This window comes from Molothrus aeneus, chromosome 10, assembly GCF_037042795.1.
Source record: "Molothrus aeneus isolate 106 chromosome 10, BPBGC_Maene_1.0, whole genome shotgun sequence".
NCBI lineage: Eukaryota > Metazoa > Chordata > Aves > Passeriformes > Icteridae > Molothrus > Molothrus aeneus.
The window spans coordinates 5,013,319-5,030,868 of NC_089655.1; the positions used below are offsets into that span (position 1 = coordinate 5,013,319).

The window sequence follows — 17,550 nt, forward strand, 5'->3', positions numbered from 1 at the left end:
AGTCTAGAAATTTCCATTATTTCCACAAAACCCCACATTCTCACCACAAACCAACGTGGAAAGCTCCTCCAACACAAGATTAAAAAATAACTGGCTCACAGATCCAAGTGCACAAATTCACTACGTGGTATGACAGATACACATGAAGTGTTGGTCTAAAAGCTTTTAAATACAAGTGGCAACAGCTAAACACCCAAATAAGGGATTCAGTGCTCATTTCACAAGGAAGAAATGGACTTGAGAAGCACCTCAGGTGCAATTTACTCGTGGGACACCAGAAGAGACTGGTTCCTCCTGGAAGGAGTGGATGGCACTTGCCCTGGGATTACCTCCATGCTTTTGTTTTCTTGGCAAAAATAAGAAGGGGAAGAAAAAAACAAACGTCTTTTTATTTTATTTTCTCACTTTCAGAAAGCATTTTACACAGGTTTGGATCTTGGGAATAACTTGGAATCAGTAGAAAAAACTTACTGAACAGTTTTTGTCTTTACAATAGAAACCTTTCAGGAGTCAAAATGGAGACTAAAAAAATACATGCAAAACATACTCCTTTCAAAACACAACTGGAAACAAAGCACCAAACTACACAAATATGCAGAATGAAACAGCATTGAACACCACAGAAGTTGTCTTCATAAAAGGTGTAAAAGTCACCTAATTCACTAGGCACTGTCACTTGGTTTAACAGAAGAGACAATAAAAAAATATTGTCCACAAACTCGCAATTTCAACTCAAAGGCTGTAGCTAGAAATTCCTCTATGTGTCATGCTTTAATAGCGACCTGAAAGACAAAAACCCAACAGTCAGACTTCATGGATTGAATGATTTCTGGCTCAATCCACTGCCTCTCCTCAAACCTGCATCAGATCTGAGCTGATGGCCTAGAGGTAACCAAACCCCCAAACTCCTGTTTTAAGAGTTCTGGAGGAAGAAACAGGATCTTACACTCAACACAAGGGCTGTTATCTCACTTGGTTTTTCCTAAGTATTTACTCTGCCCTCAAGGTTTCTGAATGAAGCAATAAAGGAACTGTGGCTCAATAAAATATCCACATCAAAGTCAATCTTAGTGGACACAGAAGCTCAAAAGAAGTTCAAGGAATGGCAAATTTACTTTTGAGACATGAACTCTGTGACTGGGCTAGGCCCAGGTATGGTAAGGTTGGAGGGGCTTGGAGCAACTTGGTCTATGGAAGGTGTCCCTGCCCATGGCAGGGGGTGGAATGGGATGAGCTTTAAGGTCTCTCCCAACCCAAAGCACTCCGTGAGTCCATGGCTACTTACGAGGTGAGTAGGACCGGGATCTGGACCGGGATCTGTAGCCCCCTCGGCTGTAGTATGGTGACGGTGACCTCCTCCTGTGGCAGGGGTGACACACACAATCCCTTTGTTAACACCTGCACAGCTGAGTGGCAGCAGCTTTATGTGGGTAGCTCTAACCCCATCCTGGTCTCAGGAATGCTAACAAGCATGGGAGACCTGATCAACGTTTCTACTGGGTAACAAAGCAAAGATCTGAATTCTTTTTTTTGTTATCAGTATTATTTTTGACTAACACAACAAATACAAGCTCTTGCACTCACAATCTGCTTTCATGTGAATTTAGTTTGAAGCCAGAAGCATCCCACACAAGCAGGGTAAGCCAAATCCACCTTCACTTTTAATCTGAATTACTTGTCCAAGGTGAAGATGTCCTTGATTTACAGTTAGTGCTACAGCCAGGTACCCCCAAATCCCTCCAACCCAGGCTCTCCCAAGTTTTGTGGTTCATTGTCCAGTTCCACTAATCCAGTACACACCTGTAAAACTGATCCCTGTCCTGAACAGCTCTCCAGCCTCCTCCGCCACCGCCACCTCCTCCTCTGTGAAAACAAAAGCAGAATGACTTTTAGGAATTTCAAAAATAAAAAGTTCACTGCACAAACCCCCCCACATCGAGTAAGAAAATCATGTGAAGATAAGACAACATTACTTCCTACACTGGGTGATGCTGAATTACTTCATTTAACATTGATTTTTAAACACATACCTACCCAAGGAAAACCCTTTTACTTATTATTTTCAAGTAGCAAGATCAACTCACTATCCTGAAGAAAAACATTGATTCCAAGGTGGAGGCAGGGAAAACCCTCCTATCCTTACATTTCAACACTTTAGAGTCACACTTAAACGAGAACTGTGATGCAACTTCTTATGGAGAACAAAAAACACCTTATAGCATTAACACTGAGTGGCTGGACTGGAACCTCCTCAGATTCAGATCAGCAAAGCTTTACCAGGAGACTAAATCAAGTTTAAAGTCTTCCCCAGCTGTTTTAGGGGAATTGCTTTTTTAAAAGTTTATTCCCTTATTTACAGACAGCTCTTCAGGCAAAAGTAAGCCTCCCACTGCAACAAGGAGAAACTGAAGTTTTAACAGGACAATTCCCATTTGACACTGCATTTCCCTTAGGGCATTATTTTCACAGAGGGCAGGGAATGCAAAGGAATTGTTACCAATGGAATTTTTAGGGTGGGGTATGCAATGCTCCACTGCATCTTGAACAATTCCAACTTTTTCTTCCACAGGGAAGCCCTGACAACATAGCAACACTTCTCTCTTCCTCAACCAACCCATGATTGTAGGAGGGGAAAGTAGCACCATGACATGAAAAGTAGCCACACACGAGTCATACTGGCTCCATATTTATTCACAGAAACACAGAATGGTTTGGGTTGGAAGGGACGCTAAACACCATCCAGGGGCACACCCCTGCCACAGGCAGGGACACCTCCCACTAGAGCAGGTCACTCCCACTGGCTTTCTCCTGACCCAATCACAGCTTCTGCTAACACCCACAAACCCTATCAGAAGGAAAAGGCGCCGCTTAAACTTGGGCCCACATCGTAACTTTAACACAGAATTCTGCAATTGCAGGAATGTTTGGTAGTGCAGACAGAAAAAAACAACTATTCTTTTTGTGTTCAATTTAACAACATCCCAGAAATTGTGAGGATTTTGCAGGGGACAAGGATTTTGCTGGAAAATGCTGTCACCAAAACCAGTCATGATTACACACACATTCAACCTGACAAGGGGTGTTAAAAAAGCCTTTTAATGCAATGTTCAATTCACAATTCCTTATTTTAGGCAATTTGAGGTGCCATAATTATCAGCAGGAAATACTGGGGAGCACAGAAATTTCCCATTTTTTATCTACTACACTGTGCTCAAAATATAAGTTGACACTATAATGCCAACTCAAATATTAATCTGCACCATTTCAGTATTAACAGATGAACCAACTAAAGATTCTAAAATGAAAATGCAAAGAACACACTTTGTTTTTCAAAACCTAGTGCAGATTCAGAAAACATTTTGGACTAAGCTAGGCCACAGGTCAAACACCATCAAGTATTTCTCAATCCAACCAAATGGATTTGTACTGAGCAATCATTTTGGGGAAGATTTCACAGGAAGATTCCAGAATGACAGCGAGTGCAAAAATATTCTGGAATAGTTATGTAGGATGAACAGGCTAATGCTTGCACAGGCAGATGAGAAAGCAGAGTTTAGAAAGCAGCAAAATATTGCAAATATTCTGACCTGTATGACCTGCTGTAGTAGTCACGGTCATCGTAGCCTCTGTCGTAGCCTCTGTCATAGTAATCTCGTCGCCGTGAGCTCCCACTGCAGGGAGTGAAGGAAATTGCATTTACCAAGATACAGAACTTTAACTTTGTTTGCAGTCTGGTAAATTTACACTATTTAAACTAGATTGTATTATTATTATGTCCCATCCTTACAGCTGGAAGACTATGAGCACTCCTGTTTTCCCACCAGTGCAGGTGAGAACAGAACTACTTAAATAATTGCTTTTTAAATGCTTGAACTTTCAGCTGTTTTCCTCTACCTTTGTAAACCTCAACTTTTTGGTATCACAGCCACAGGAGAAATTCCATTCTGAGACAAGTCACTTCTAACTCTGAAAAAGCACCTGTTCAATGAAGTGCCTAAAAAAAAATCAGAAGCCTGTAGTCTCAACATCACCATAACCATCAGTAAGCTGAAAGTCTTGGGAAATGAACAGGGAATGACTTGGGAAAACAACTGACACTGTTGGCAACTTTATGTCAAAGTGCAGCGTGTGAACACAGCAAACTGCTAAGCCCTAATGCTAACTGAGCCACCCAGCTCCTTGATCAGCACTTGTTCATTCACTCTTGAAAACCTGAGCTTGCAAAGGACATGAATATTTGAAGGTACATAGGAAAACTATTTAAAATAATTTAGAAATAGTCAAAGTGTCTTCCTGTTGACACAAGCATTACTACTGATGCTCAACGTCTCATCAGTGTACAGCACAGCAGTCACAAATACGGAAACACAACTTGAGCATTAATGTGGAAGCCCAAGAAACCAGGAAAACCACTCAGAATCAGGTCTCTCAGAGGAGAAACAGGAGTTTTTACAAAACAATGAATCTTATCCTGTTCTGGTTGGGGGGGAAAAAACCCAACAAAACCATGGATAAAACTTACTAAGTGGGTCTTCCCATATAAATTCCAGGGGTAGGTGTGTGAGGTCTTTTTGTTATGGAAAAGTCTACCCGGATCCTTCTTCCATCCAGCTCCATTCCATTGGCACGTTCCTTTGCCTAAGGAGTGACAGAAGAGCATTAGCTGTAGGTATGAACTCTAGCAACAACAATTTCTAACTACTGCTTTAAGTGTTAAAATGTCCTAAAACACAGTTCAGTTTGGAAGCAGGTCTGAGTGTCACATCTTGCAGTGAATGTACTGTGTAAGACAACTCTAGGCCAGCTGGACTTCAGTGCCAGTAACCACTGAAAATGTGACTTTTACAGCATTAAAATCCTGAAAGGAACACCACTGGGCAATTGTTTCAGGGCCTCTGACATGACTAAGAGCAACCTTTGAACATGCTGATGTAGGGAGATGCAACTACTCCACCACACAACATAAAACATTTACAGGTTAAAAGAACATCACTAAGGTATTCAAATCCATCCTTCAACTACCATAACCTTGAAACAGACTCACAAATAAAAAGTAAAAAACCAAAACCAATTGTGCTTTGGTTTATTTTTGTCTGTCAAGTAGCAGGACCTACATATCAAGCTGCAAACCAAAATGGAAGACTTCATGACCTGGAAAAAATGTGGAAGAGATGTGGAAAAAAATGGAGATTCTCTGGAGTGGAGTTTATGCAAAATGTAAGCCTTGTTCTAGCCCATAAAGGGTAGCTTTACAAGGATTGGTATGAGTATAGGATTCTCTACTTGGGTGACTACAGAATTCCCGATTCATTCTGCAGCAGTAGTAAGCCCAAATTCCATGATTACAAGACTCCAAGTATCTTCCAGGCTATGAGTTTCCCCTGGCTATACCCTGTGACAGAACACACACACCCCAGGAGCTCAGAGCCCAACAAACATGGCCCACACTGTGTACCCCAAGCTACCTCCTTGGCATCCTCGACGTTCTCGAAGTAGACGAAGGCGAACCCTCGGGAGCGCCGTGACTGCTGATCGTACACGATGGAAACGTCGGCAATGGGGCCATACTTGGAGAAAACCTCTCGCAGGTCTCGTTCTGTAGTGTACAGACTCAGCCCAAACACTCCAAGACAACAGTTTGGATCAGGATTTGCCTAAAGGAAAGGACACAGATATTAAGATCAAATTGGGGTTATTTGCAGTGCAACGTATTTCTCGAGTCATGACTGTCAGGGCTTCAACAAGAACAACTAAGGTGGGGCTGAGATCTGGGTCATGTGAAAAATGCCAATCACTTGCTTTTTTTTGATTTTAAAAGTTTAATAGCAATAAAATGGTTAGAAAAATAGTAATAGAAGTAGAGTAATAATAATTACAATTTGAATTAGGACAATATGAGACAATAAAGACAGAGTTATGGACGTCTGGGTACCTTTTTCTGGGCAGCACAAGCCCGAAAAAGGACACACGTTAACAGAGGATTAACCCTTAAAAACAATAGCCTGTTGCATATTCATACACCTCATCCATGATGCACAAATTCCATTCAAACACAGGATTCTGTCTGGTCAGTGTCAACTTCTTCCCCTGAATCCTAACAGCACCTTCGAGGCGGGAAGAAGTTCGTTTCTTCTGATAAGAGGGCAATAAATTCTCTTTCTCTGAAAGACTGAGGTGTCCTGTGGCTGCTATCTCACTGCGAGTCCTTTCTTTAAAAAAAGTATCCTACATCGCATAGTTTCTGTTTTAACATTTCTTATAACCTAAAACTATATTTAACACAGTACTTAAGAGGATTAATACAGCATTACTTTCTAACACAACAAATATAACATTCATTTTAGTATTTGCAAAAAGCCAATGATAAAATACGCATTTTTCACAGGTCACCTGCTAATAGACAGTAACACATTAAACCTACAGGAGCACAAGCCTGTCACAAACCCCCTTTGTGTTTCTCAGGGCACAGAGCCCATGACCCATGGCTCACACACGTACCCTGTTCCCAATGTGACGTCTGCGAGTAGACATGGGGGAATGGCTGTGGCTGTGCCGCCGCCGGTAGTCCCGACTGTACGACCTGCTTCTGGATCTCCTGTGCGAGCGGGACCGCGAGCGCGACCTGGTGTAGTGTCTGCGGGAACTCCTCCTCGACCTAGACCTGAGGGAAAGAACACAAAGGTACAGTGCTGGGCTTCTTGGGGTGGTCAGCATTTTAAAAATCCAGCAGACAGCCACAAAAAGCTCAAATAATTGTTTTCCAAATTCCTGCAGTACCACATACCTCAGCTATAATCCATTTACTCACTACTCTTGAGGACTGTGTGCTAAATCTTTACTATCAGATTACTGCAGATAGTCTCAGGGCATTCCTGCTGCAGTCCAGGAACTTGCACTTGATCACAGTCAGCTCTTCCTTTAACAAAGCTACCTGGGTGTGACAAGTTAGGGCTTAGAATATTCAGTGTTAGGGTAAAAACAAGTGGGTTGGCTTTCCTTTCACAGGTATCAGTCAAAGTGAACAGTAAATACGCTTTAACACGAGGCATGTACCACTAAGGGGGGCACTCTCTTAGTGCTGCCTTGGGTGACACTGAAAAGCAAATGCCCCTGAAACAGAGCTGAACACAATCTGAAGAAATCAATCCTGAGCTGGCTCATTTACCTGCTGGTATTTCAGCAGTTACTTGGCACTGTTTGTTCATGAATATTTACATGTTCAGACTCTTAAGTGCATTTATGCAACTGCTTACTAATTCTTTTTCCCCAAAAATAATTTCTTACATCACAAGCTCTGTGGACATGGGGGTCTGAAACTCTTCAATTCCTCCTCCCAAAGCCTCACCCCTCCCAACACAGGCAACCCTAGAGGAGAAGCTGGGCACTCACACAGGGATACTACACCTGATCTTGGTCTGCTGATGGCTGCACTGAGTAACCTGCACTCCACACCACTCCAAAGAAAAACCCCTCAAGGCTAAGAAGTGCAATAAACAGTGTAACATTCAATGGATCTGAGTCACAAATTGCTGATTTTCAGGCTCTTGTGTCTTAAATGTCCCCTTCCTCTAATTCCACAGCAGCACCACCCCACTGGTGTGAGGGAAGCTCTGAACCTGAACTGCTTTTACTCCTGAGCATTTAACAGCTTCTTCCAGGATTTCTCACCAAGTGTCACCAAACTGTTCAATCTAGCTCCTCAAAAACCACCTCCAACCTCATCAGGAGAGAGCCAGAGAAGCTCAACTTAAAATGCATATTCATGTCCAGGAGAAATTAACTCAGCATGTCCCATTACAGCACTTCTCACTACGTATTTATAAAGAAAACATTATTTTGGCAACAAAATAAATAAAAAAAAAAAAAAGAGAACTTCCTAAAGCTGGAAAACAGTAAAAAAAGAGAGAAAGAATATCAATAACAAAAAAAAGAAGCTCCACGCATGCACACAGCCACATTTCAGACACTGATATAGGAAAAAAAAATTAAGGCAAACAGAACTGATATTTCAGGTACCAGAATGGTATCAGCCAAAGATAGGAACTACAAACATTAATAAAAGTAGATTTTAAAATCAAGTATATCCACACCCCAACTGATAAAAACACCAGGACACAGGTTGGTTCCCAAATCAAAGTTTAATTTATAAAGCTTGTAACTCAAAAATACATTTGCAACAGAAACTACGAAGAAATAAAGAAGTTATCACAGGGTTATTTCTAGAGTTCAATGATCTGCCCATGACCACATCTCAACGTGTGACAGCACTGAACAGAGATTAAAGTATGTTGTTTCTAAATATGTGCCTCGACACAATTCTGTCCAAATCTACTAATCAACACTAACTCTGGCACGTAATTCCATTATTTCCAGCCAGAGGCACCTTCAAGATAGCTGTTAAATGCTCAGGAAGCCATGGCAGTTATAAACTTCTACTGTTTGGTCATTAAAAAGTAAAAAGCCAGTTGCCAGGGTATTATTTAAACACTGTTTATTGCAAAACTAAGATTTGCCAGGTCTCTCATAAATTCTACATCTTCTATTTGCTTCCTCAGAATTGTGTACCATCTGTGACTGTATTTTTACTCAGTATTGTGGTGATTCTGTAAGTGGGAAGTATTTTAAGGAATATGGAATCCCTGGAGTCATATGGATTAAAGGACAGAAGAACATGCTGGGAGGGTGTCCTGACTTTGTTGCTTTAATATTAAAAGGCTCCCCAAAGGTGTTCTGCAGCTTCCCTCCCCCGAGGTTTTCAAACCCCAAGTGGATAAAGCCCTGACAGCAGAGTCAGAGCCCAGAGCCCTGAGCAGGACCTGGGACTGGGCCCTTCCTGAGCTGCCCCAGCATCTCTCACTGCTGGCACTCCCACAGGTCACTCAATTCCACACTCACTAATGGTATTACTCTAACAAGTATTTACTCCTTTTATTCAACACATTTCTTCTTACACAACAGGGACTGCCAGGTGCACAATATGACACTTGTGACTGTGCCTGAATCAAACAAAAAACCTCATTCTTCTGCTGTCAAAGCTTCCCAATTACATTCCTTCTCACAAAAGCCTTTCTGTCTGATCTTGCAAGATTTAACACACTATTTGATGATGTCTTCAACCCTGGGTGATTGCTGACAGCACAGTATCTTCCTCCAGCCTGCCCCCCAAGCTTTGGCAATTCATTGCTTGTTCACATAAAAAGTTTGTTGTGAACAGCACACCTGAAAACCACACTGCTGAAGCCTCACTTTTTATAGCCTGAATGCCTACAAACGAGTAAAGAAATTACCAACACATTAATTTCTGTAGTCAGCAGTCAACTATCTACTCTTTTTAAGAGGAATTCTGACCCTGCACAGAGCTTGTTTGGCAGGAGAGGTAATACAGTGCAATAGGCACGTGGATGTTTGTGCTGCCACATAACAAATACAATAAGCAAGTTCTCCACAACTTTTCTGGAGAGCTTGAAGAGCTGTCTAATATTCAACACTTCCTACCCTGTTAATTTTCAAGCTAAATTAACGTATTTAAAATGTCAAACTGTGAAATTCACATTTATCTCTACTGCTTCTTTCCACTACTCCAGGAACATCACTGCTTCCAGTAAAGAAATGTAATACAGGAATGTGGCTTAAAATGGGAAATCTGTTGATGCACCAAACTCTGTTAATGCACAACAAAACTATGATCTAGAGTTCCTAGTACGCCATGCTCAGACACAAGGCAGTATTCCAAGAGATAAAAGGCACTTCCAAAGTGTATCAGCAAGGATACAAGAAGCAGCAGAAATATCTGAATTGATATAATTTGGCTTTCCCGATCCTGAAACCACGCACGCCCCTTTGTATTCCATGTCCACAGAAGAGTCACTAACTCTGGAAACAGAACTGGCTAAGCTGGGCCACCTCTGACAATCATCTGACTTGTGAGGAGGAGGAAGAGGTAAAAGAAGCAAACTCACCTGGATTCAGACCTGGATCTAGATTTTGACCTGGAGCGCCTGGAATCCTCCTTAGAGCGAGATCTTGCAGGGGTGTGCCTCCCCGACTTGCCAGACCCATGAGCACTTCCGCTTCTGGAAGCAGAACGGGATTCCTGCACGCAGATATTGAAAGCCTAATTTGTACACAATTCCTTGTTCACCTAGGGGCTGTAAACAAGCTCCAGTGAAATAAATGGTAAATATTCATAGCTATGTGTCCGGGCAGTCGGCATTAGCACTGCCTAGATTTTTAAGGAGGTTTTTTTTTTTTTTTCCCTGGTAGACACTTCTTTACCCTGCATGTACTTTTGCTATTAAACAGATAATGCATGCATGTTTAGCAAAATATACAGGGACACATAAACAGACTAGTAATTACTTAGCGTAGTGCTTTCAGATTCCAGATTACTTCTTATCTTAACTTCATTTTTATTCCTTTTCTTCATTCTTCCGTTTCAAATTCTGACTTCTTTCATCTTCCCCACTTCACACAAATTGCTCAATATTCTACAAGTGGGACTTCTGGTCTGATAATTAGCATGCATTCACTTTCTTTTTTTTCAAATTTCAGCTTCACTTATTCCTGAGCTTCAAATAATTCTCATTTATAAAACTTGTCAAATGGCGACTTCCGCATTTTCCTTCTTCAACATTAACCTTAATAGAAAAAGAACAGGATGAAGAATATTTAAGAACTCCAGGATAAAATCTAGTGCCAAAACTGAAACTAGAAAAAAAAAAGTGTTGTGGACTTTTACTATAAATGCAGTTCAAGAATTGAATCTACCAAAGCCCTACAATTTTATCAACCGGTTCAGTCAACTCAGTTTAACTTAGCCCTAAGTAGCTGAATTTGCTATTTATGCCTGTATTTAACAGTAAGTGCAACTGGATCAACTGAGAGCCTACTAAGGAATTGTAGCATCAGGAAACTCAAAATAATTTGCACTATCAGCCACACACTGAGACAAAATCACCAAGGAGTGACTCCAGTGAGGTCCTGCTGCGGCCATTGACAGATGTGCAGAAAGCACAGCATTGGTCATTCCATGAACTCCAATTATCTGAATGTTGGGCCCCTCCTGCAGTTTGGAAGCCCTGGTGTGAAGGTTTAGGAGCACACACCCCCAGCTGCCTGCACAAGTGGGATTACATGTGCAGGCTTTGTGTTTCCACAGAAATCTGCATTCCCCACTGACCAGAACTGCACTGGAGCCCCACATTCCCAACTGCTCTGGACTAACACCCCACCTGCTCTGTTATTTGTTGGCAATCTCCTCTGGCAGTGACATGACCTAATTAGCAGTTTTAACTTATGTATTTTTATTTTAAAATCAGTATAATACTTGGTTTTAGTCATATGCCTTAAACACACTAGTAGAAAGTGTTCTTCATTTCAAGATATTAGAGAAAACTTAAAATTCAGCAGAATTATACTTCTTTCTAGAAACAATCCTTAATTTAGTGTAAATTCTGATGGAGAAAGCTCACCAATGACACTGAGTACCAGCTTTTTTTCAAAAATCCCCTGTTTTATCTTTCTAACATCTCTTACACCTGAACACTAATTTAACGGGAATCCTGCACCAAGCATTCACAAATTTATTTGCTAACCTGAAACTTACACACTTCAATCACTCCCATACAACTTCAACCAAATGTTACCAATTTGGTTCCATTCCATACAGAGGAAAGAAACATGATGCACAGGACAAAGCAGGTTTGCAATTAATCCCAAGAGCAACAGAAATAGCACAAAGTTGGCCAAGGCTGTATTCTTCACACAGATGTTTAATGTTTTGTTCTAAACTACAGTTTCCCCATGTAATAACACTGCAAAGGGCAGGGGGAATATTTAGGAGCAATTAAAGTTACAATTAATTAATTTAATCTAAGTCCATTAGTACCTTGAAAGAAAACACTCCACAGAGATGAGTTCTGAGTTAATATATTAATTTTGCCATAAGAAGTCTTAGCTCTTTAACAAAGTTAGAGAAAGCAAGATTGAAGAAGGATTAAAACCCAAACCAAGATTACTTTTCACCTGAGGAAAAATACTTCAATTCACAAAAGATAACCTGGGCTAAACAGAAGGAGCTGTGTCCAAGTACAGTTGGAGACCAGAAAGAAAAGGAGAAATGCAGGATTGGAGGGAAGCAGTTGGGAGGATTTTGCCCACAAACACACACCAAACCCTTTTTCAGAGCTTTTAAAAGTTAAAAAGCTTTGAAGAAATGAGTAGAGAACAGGCAAGTCTTCATATATTTGGTACATTTTTCAGGCAGTCTTTGCTGCACTATGCTAAGGTTGATATGGAATCTGGACACTGATTGAGGAGCTGAGCAGAAACTCAGGAAGAAAATGTCTTAAAGACAACTATCCACCAAAATTAAAACAATTTAACAGCTGGCCTATTTTCATTCAACTCCTTTCCATTTTATATTTCCCAGTCTTTAAAAATCCACTTTTTTTCCCAAATCATCCTTCAATCCACCATATTTTATAGGATTATTGCACTTCTTTATTCCAGCCCTAAAGGAATTCAATGCACCTCACCTGCTCTGGGTATCACCAGAACCGGTAATAACCCCAAAATTACCACGTTGCCCCTGTTCCACCCCAAGCCTCAGGGAAATCCTACCCAAAATTCCAAGTACCAGAGACCTGCAGCACTGAAAATTTATTTTACACCCTTGAGGGTTCACATCAGTCACTCCCACAGCTCGTTTCTTGCATCTTTTTTTGTTTTTCTTTATATTTGCTTTTCCTACTCTTTGCTCTTTCTCTCTGTGAATTTTAAGTTACTGAAAAATGCCCAAGTGTGCTCCTGGCGTGACATGGGAAAGAGGGAATAAACAATCTTCTTTACCCTGCCTGTATTTCAGCACTGCTGCTCAGCAGATCCAGACTGGTATTCACTAAACAATAACCATTTTCCCCCCCTAACTTTGTCAAGTGTGAATTTAACCTCCCTCCCCTACATCCCTTGGTCGTTATCAACAGTTCTTCCCTTTTATCAGGGACTTCTGGAATTCACGTGGAAGCCCCAAAGTCCAGGCCTGAGGATTCCAAATGGTTCATTCCAGACCTTGAGCCCGTTCAAAGCAAGTGCTGGGATGATTTTAACAGCTCTAAGCACATTCACAAAGAGCCTCACAGCCATGTACTCTGAGCAGGGAATGTCCCAAAGCAGGATTATTTGGGGGGCAGTAGGTGGGAAAGGTTTCCATGGACAGAAGCAGTAGATGATGGCCACAGTTCTTTGTACTTCTGAGATCCAGGTTTTCCTCACAGGAATCAGAGTTACAGATTTCAGTCAGCAATGTAAGATACAGAGAAATAAAAGTTTTAAGGTTTTATAATCATATATTCCTATGAAGTTATGTATTTCCACTTGTTTTCCTAAGGAAAGGTGCAGCCTCACATGACACTATCAGATCTGCAGCCTCTTTATATAAGGTGTCACTGTGCTGACTGCACATTCCCCAACCTCTCCCTTATGGAAGTTGCCTCCCTTCCCCGGAGGGACACGAGATCACTGCTGGAGGAGCTGGGCATTCACTGAAGGGAGAGCAGAACCACCCCTTTCCAAAAGATTCCAAACTCCACACAGAAAGAACAGCGTGTTCTGAAAAATCAGGCCACAGTTTCCTCCCACCACCTCTGCCACTGGCTCCTCCAGTGCCCAGGCTGGAAGGAAATTAATCCACCAGCAAAAAGCAAATTATCTTCTAGGTTTGGGCACTGAATGAGCTCCCCAAGAGGTGCCATCAAGTGAGGGAGGAACACAGGGTATGGTCCATCCCTTTGGTGGCACTGAGTGATCAGCTCATCTCTGACCTCAGATTTCTTCCTCAGACCTCCTTCTCACACAATTTTGTAATAAAAAAATCACTCTTCCTTGAAAATACATGTATTATATACCTTGTAAGTAATCTGTAAACTGAGCTTTTCTACATAAAAAACCCCAAACAAACAAAACCCCCCACCCCGACTTGCATATTGAAAAGCTTCTGACCACATACCAAGCCATCACTATCATAATTAACTAATTCACAGGGTAGGATTCATTAATTTGGCCTTTAACTCATCTTCTTGCAACTCCTCCATGCCTGAATCCCATGTGCTTCAGTGAGAACAATTTCAGTGAAAACAAAATTGAGTTGGAAAAGCATGGCATTGCAGCATAACAACAGCATCTCAAGTATATTCCAGTACTTAACAATTTATAGTTTCTTCAGTTCATTCCCCTGTGGAACATAAGCCATGAAAGAGAGTTCAAGTGGGGATTTTTTCATCTTCTTATCTTCCCTCCCCCTTTTAAAAACACCATAATCCAGAGTAAATTCGTGCTGCTGCTTAAACAAGTCCCATTCCTGGTGAAAGCACCTGGAATTTCTTCATCCCAAAAGCTGCCATGAGGGCTCAATCAAGTCAGGCCTGCAAACCAATGCAGCTGGAAATGGAGTACAAGATCCAGCTGACTGAATTCCCAGATCTGACTGCCTGAAGAACACCAATAAAGGAGAGAACAGGAGCTCAATTCCTGCTGGCAGCCTGCACTTGGGACAGTTTAAGACAGTTGCTATCATATTCCAGATTATTTATCCAAACACTAACTCAAGTCTGCAGAGACTCCAGCTTGGAAAAGCACAAAAGCCATTGACTCAGTAAAACATAAGCCTTAAGTAAGCAAAAACCCCATAAATAACACAGGCAAGAGCAGAAGGAAAACCAATCCCTGCTCCGGTCTGGAACAGCAGGTGTGCAGCTCTATGGTTTCACCAACACGTCCATTTTAAACAACTTACCTATTTAAAGGTCACAAAAGTTCACACATAATCCATTCTAGGCGCTAGCAAAGACTGCCTACAAATGCTTTAATACATTTTTTATATTAAAAATACAATAAAGCAGCAGACAACAATTTCTGCCCCAGTATTCTGCATGACTGTTTCACACAAAAAGACTTTGCTATAGAAACTTTATTATTTCCACTCTTTCTGACTGAAAATATAATGCAAGTTATCCCAGCTTTATTACTTTATTAAGACTACACTGGCTTCCAGTCTGACCTTCACAACAATTAAAGCATCTTTAAAAAAACTAACACACAATTCACCCTGAGCAAAAAACATCCCCCCTCTAAAAAGATCTCGTGAATGAAGATACAAATGAAACACTGCTGCTAGCACGAGGATATTCCTTAATCCCTCTCTTTCACCATTCATTCCTATTCTTAGCCCCCTGGAGAACAATTTTTTCTAATGTTACCTACCTTGAAGTAGAAACACTCAGACATAACAGCTTCTAATAGTGAATTAATTAGATAAAACCGTATTCTAAGAAAGACATTGCTCAAAATTACTATGTTTTTTAATATTTCTTGCCCCCTCTAGTTTATAACTTAGGAACTTATCATCTCCACAATTCCCTCCGATACTACAACAAAATATTTGAATTATGCTAAAAAATCCCCAAAACACAGTAGTGACCCTAAATAAAGACATCAAAGGCTGATCCAGTAAATAAAAAGCAACTACTGATGTGTATCACAAACGTGAATCTTAGCAAAGCATCTATATGGACATTAATAAAAACTTTTTAGGACAGTGAGATCTTGCCGAAGCTAGGAGCCCTGGGAGGCATCTGCTGCAGGTTTCACAAAGCCAAGGGGTTGCCTCCATTATCAAATTTAAATTAGGGGAGACCCCGAGCCACCTGGACGCCAGGCCCGAGAAGCAGAGTTATTGTTACAGGGAAGAGGCAGCGAAAAGCGGTCTAAATTAAAGAGCAACTCAAGAGTGGATTGCAAGGCGGCTCTGGAGAGAGGATAATAACAGGATTCCCCCTCCGCAGGGGTGGGATGGAGGGCTCGGGGCCGCCATTTTGTCCCTCCCGGGCGCGCGGTCCCGGCCCAAGATGGCGCCGGGCACCTCATGCGGGGAGCGGCCCCTCCGCCATCGGCCCCACCGCGCCGCCTCACCCGCCTCTCCGCTCCCGCGGAGGTTCCGCCACCCCCAAAAGGGGACACGGGGGAACCGGCGCCACCCGAAGGCGATGGAGGGGTGCGTGGGGTGGGGAGAGAAGGGGGAGGGGGGCCCGGCCGCGCAGCGTGCTCGGGCTCCGTGTATTACCCGCTCGCCGTAGTTTTGCTCCCCGCTGTCGCTCATCGTCCCGTCCAGCTGCTCCCGCCACCGCCGCCCGAACCGGACACGACCGACCCCGGCGACAGCGCCGTCCGCGGGGGAAGTGACGAGACCCCGGGGCCGCGCGCGCGCGCTCGGCAGGACACGCCCCCAGGGGGACATCCCTGAGCCGGAGACCGCGCCCCAAAGCCACGCCCCTCACGGACCACCCCTGAAAAGAAGGCCACGCCCTCAACCTTAGACCACGCCTTAAGAAAGAGGCCACGCCCCTGCCCTGAGGCCGCCCGTGGGACGAAACCACGCCCCCTCTTGGCCACGCCCCTTCGCCCACCCCAAACCCCTCCGCCCTCACGGCCCTGGGTGCAATGGCCACGCCCTCTGACGTAATCAGTGAGGCCAATGCCACGGTCCCACCCCCACGAAGCTCCGCCCCATTGAGGCCCTGCCCCTCCTGCCCTCAGGTGAGGCCCCGCCCTCAGGTGAGGCCCCGCACCCTCGCCCCAGGTGAGGTTGCGGCTCTCGCCCTCGCCAGGCCGCTGAAACAGTTTAAAAATGTGATTGCGAGGGACTTTATTTGAGTGTTAAAGCATTAGTCCAAAGCACGTGGGCAGAGAAGAGCGGGATATTTCTTAGGCACCCGCTCGAGGGCAGCAGAGTGTCGCTGAAATGGCGGGTTTTCCTGTACTTGGCATAGTTTCTCCACAAAGTATGTGCAGTGAAGACGAGCGTCACAAACACCTCCATTGTATCTGTTTTATGTCACAAGCAGCGCCCCGAAGGGCCAGGACTGTGCAGGGATTAGCAAAGGACACCCACACAGAAAGGACCACGCGGATTTAAAACACACAGCTGTGGTTTAACCAAAATACTGAATTCTTCAGTGCTTTTCAAACCACAACACTGCACAAGGCTGGGAGTTGGGAGACAGGAGGACACATTGCACCTGCTCAGCTCATCCCAGGGAATCCCAGAATTGTCTAGTTCAAAAAGGACCTCAAAGCTCATCCATTTCCACCCCCTGCCATGGGCAGGGACACCTTCCACTATCCCAGGTTCTCCAAGTGCTGTCCAGCCTGGCCTTGGACACTTCCAGGGATCCAGGGGCAGCCACAGCTTCTCTGGGCACCCTGTGCCAGGCCTGCCCACCCTCACAGGTGTGAAAAACGCCAATCACTTGTTTTTAAAATTTTAAAAGTTTAATAGTAATAAAATTATTGTAAAAATAGTAATACAATTGGAGTAGTAATAATTTGGACAATTTGAATTAGGACAATATGAGACAATAAAAACAAAGAGTTGCAGACAGTCCGGGTACCTTTTTCTGGGCAGCACAAGCCCGAAAAAGGACACATATTAACAGAGGATTAACCCTTAAAAGCAATAGCCCATTGCATATTCATACACCTCACACATGATGCATA

The 17,550-nt window shown here is 42.9% G+C and overlaps 1 protein-coding gene across 2 annotated transcripts; it reads right to left on the bottom strand.

Annotated features, from left to right (window-relative positions):
* Positions 1–369: 369 nt before the first annotated feature.
* TRA2B (transformer 2 beta homolog) lies at positions 370–16,248 on the bottom strand. Of its 2 annotated transcripts, XM_066556277.1 has the most exons (9): positions 16,118–16,248; positions 9,960–10,093; positions 6,499–6,661; positions 5,466–5,654; positions 4,523–4,638; positions 3,588–3,671; positions 1,801–1,863; positions 1,286–1,359; positions 370–782 (listed from the first exon to the last, which is right to left on the bottom strand). In XM_066556277.1, exons 1-9 carry the CDS (start codon positions 16,151–16,153, stop codon positions 772–774), a joined length of 870 nt encoding a protein of 289 aa, XP_066412374.1. In that variant the 5' UTR covers positions 16,154–16,248; the 3' UTR covers positions 370–771. The 2 variants fall into 2 exon arrangements, with proteins under 2 accessions (XP_066412374.1, XP_066412375.1); XM_066556278.1 differs by lacking the exon at positions 370–782 and having other exon boundaries at positions 1,278–1,359.
* Between the last annotated feature and the right edge of the window lie 1,302 nt (positions 16,249–17,550).

Excerpts from the sequence above, each read along its gene's own strand:
- TRA2B (XM_066556277.1), bottom strand. The coding sequence starts at position 16,153 with ATGAGCGACAGCGGGGAGCAAAACTACGGCGAGCGG. Across the intron at positions 10,094-16,117 it reads AGCAAAACTACGGCGAGCGG|GAATCCCGTTCTGCTTCCAG; the intron begins GTAATACACGGA and ends ATCTGCGTGCAG. Across the intron at positions 5,655-6,498 it reads GACGTCACATTGGGAACAGG|GCAAATCCTGATCCAAACTG; the intron begins GTACGTGTGTGA and ends CCTTTCCTTTAG.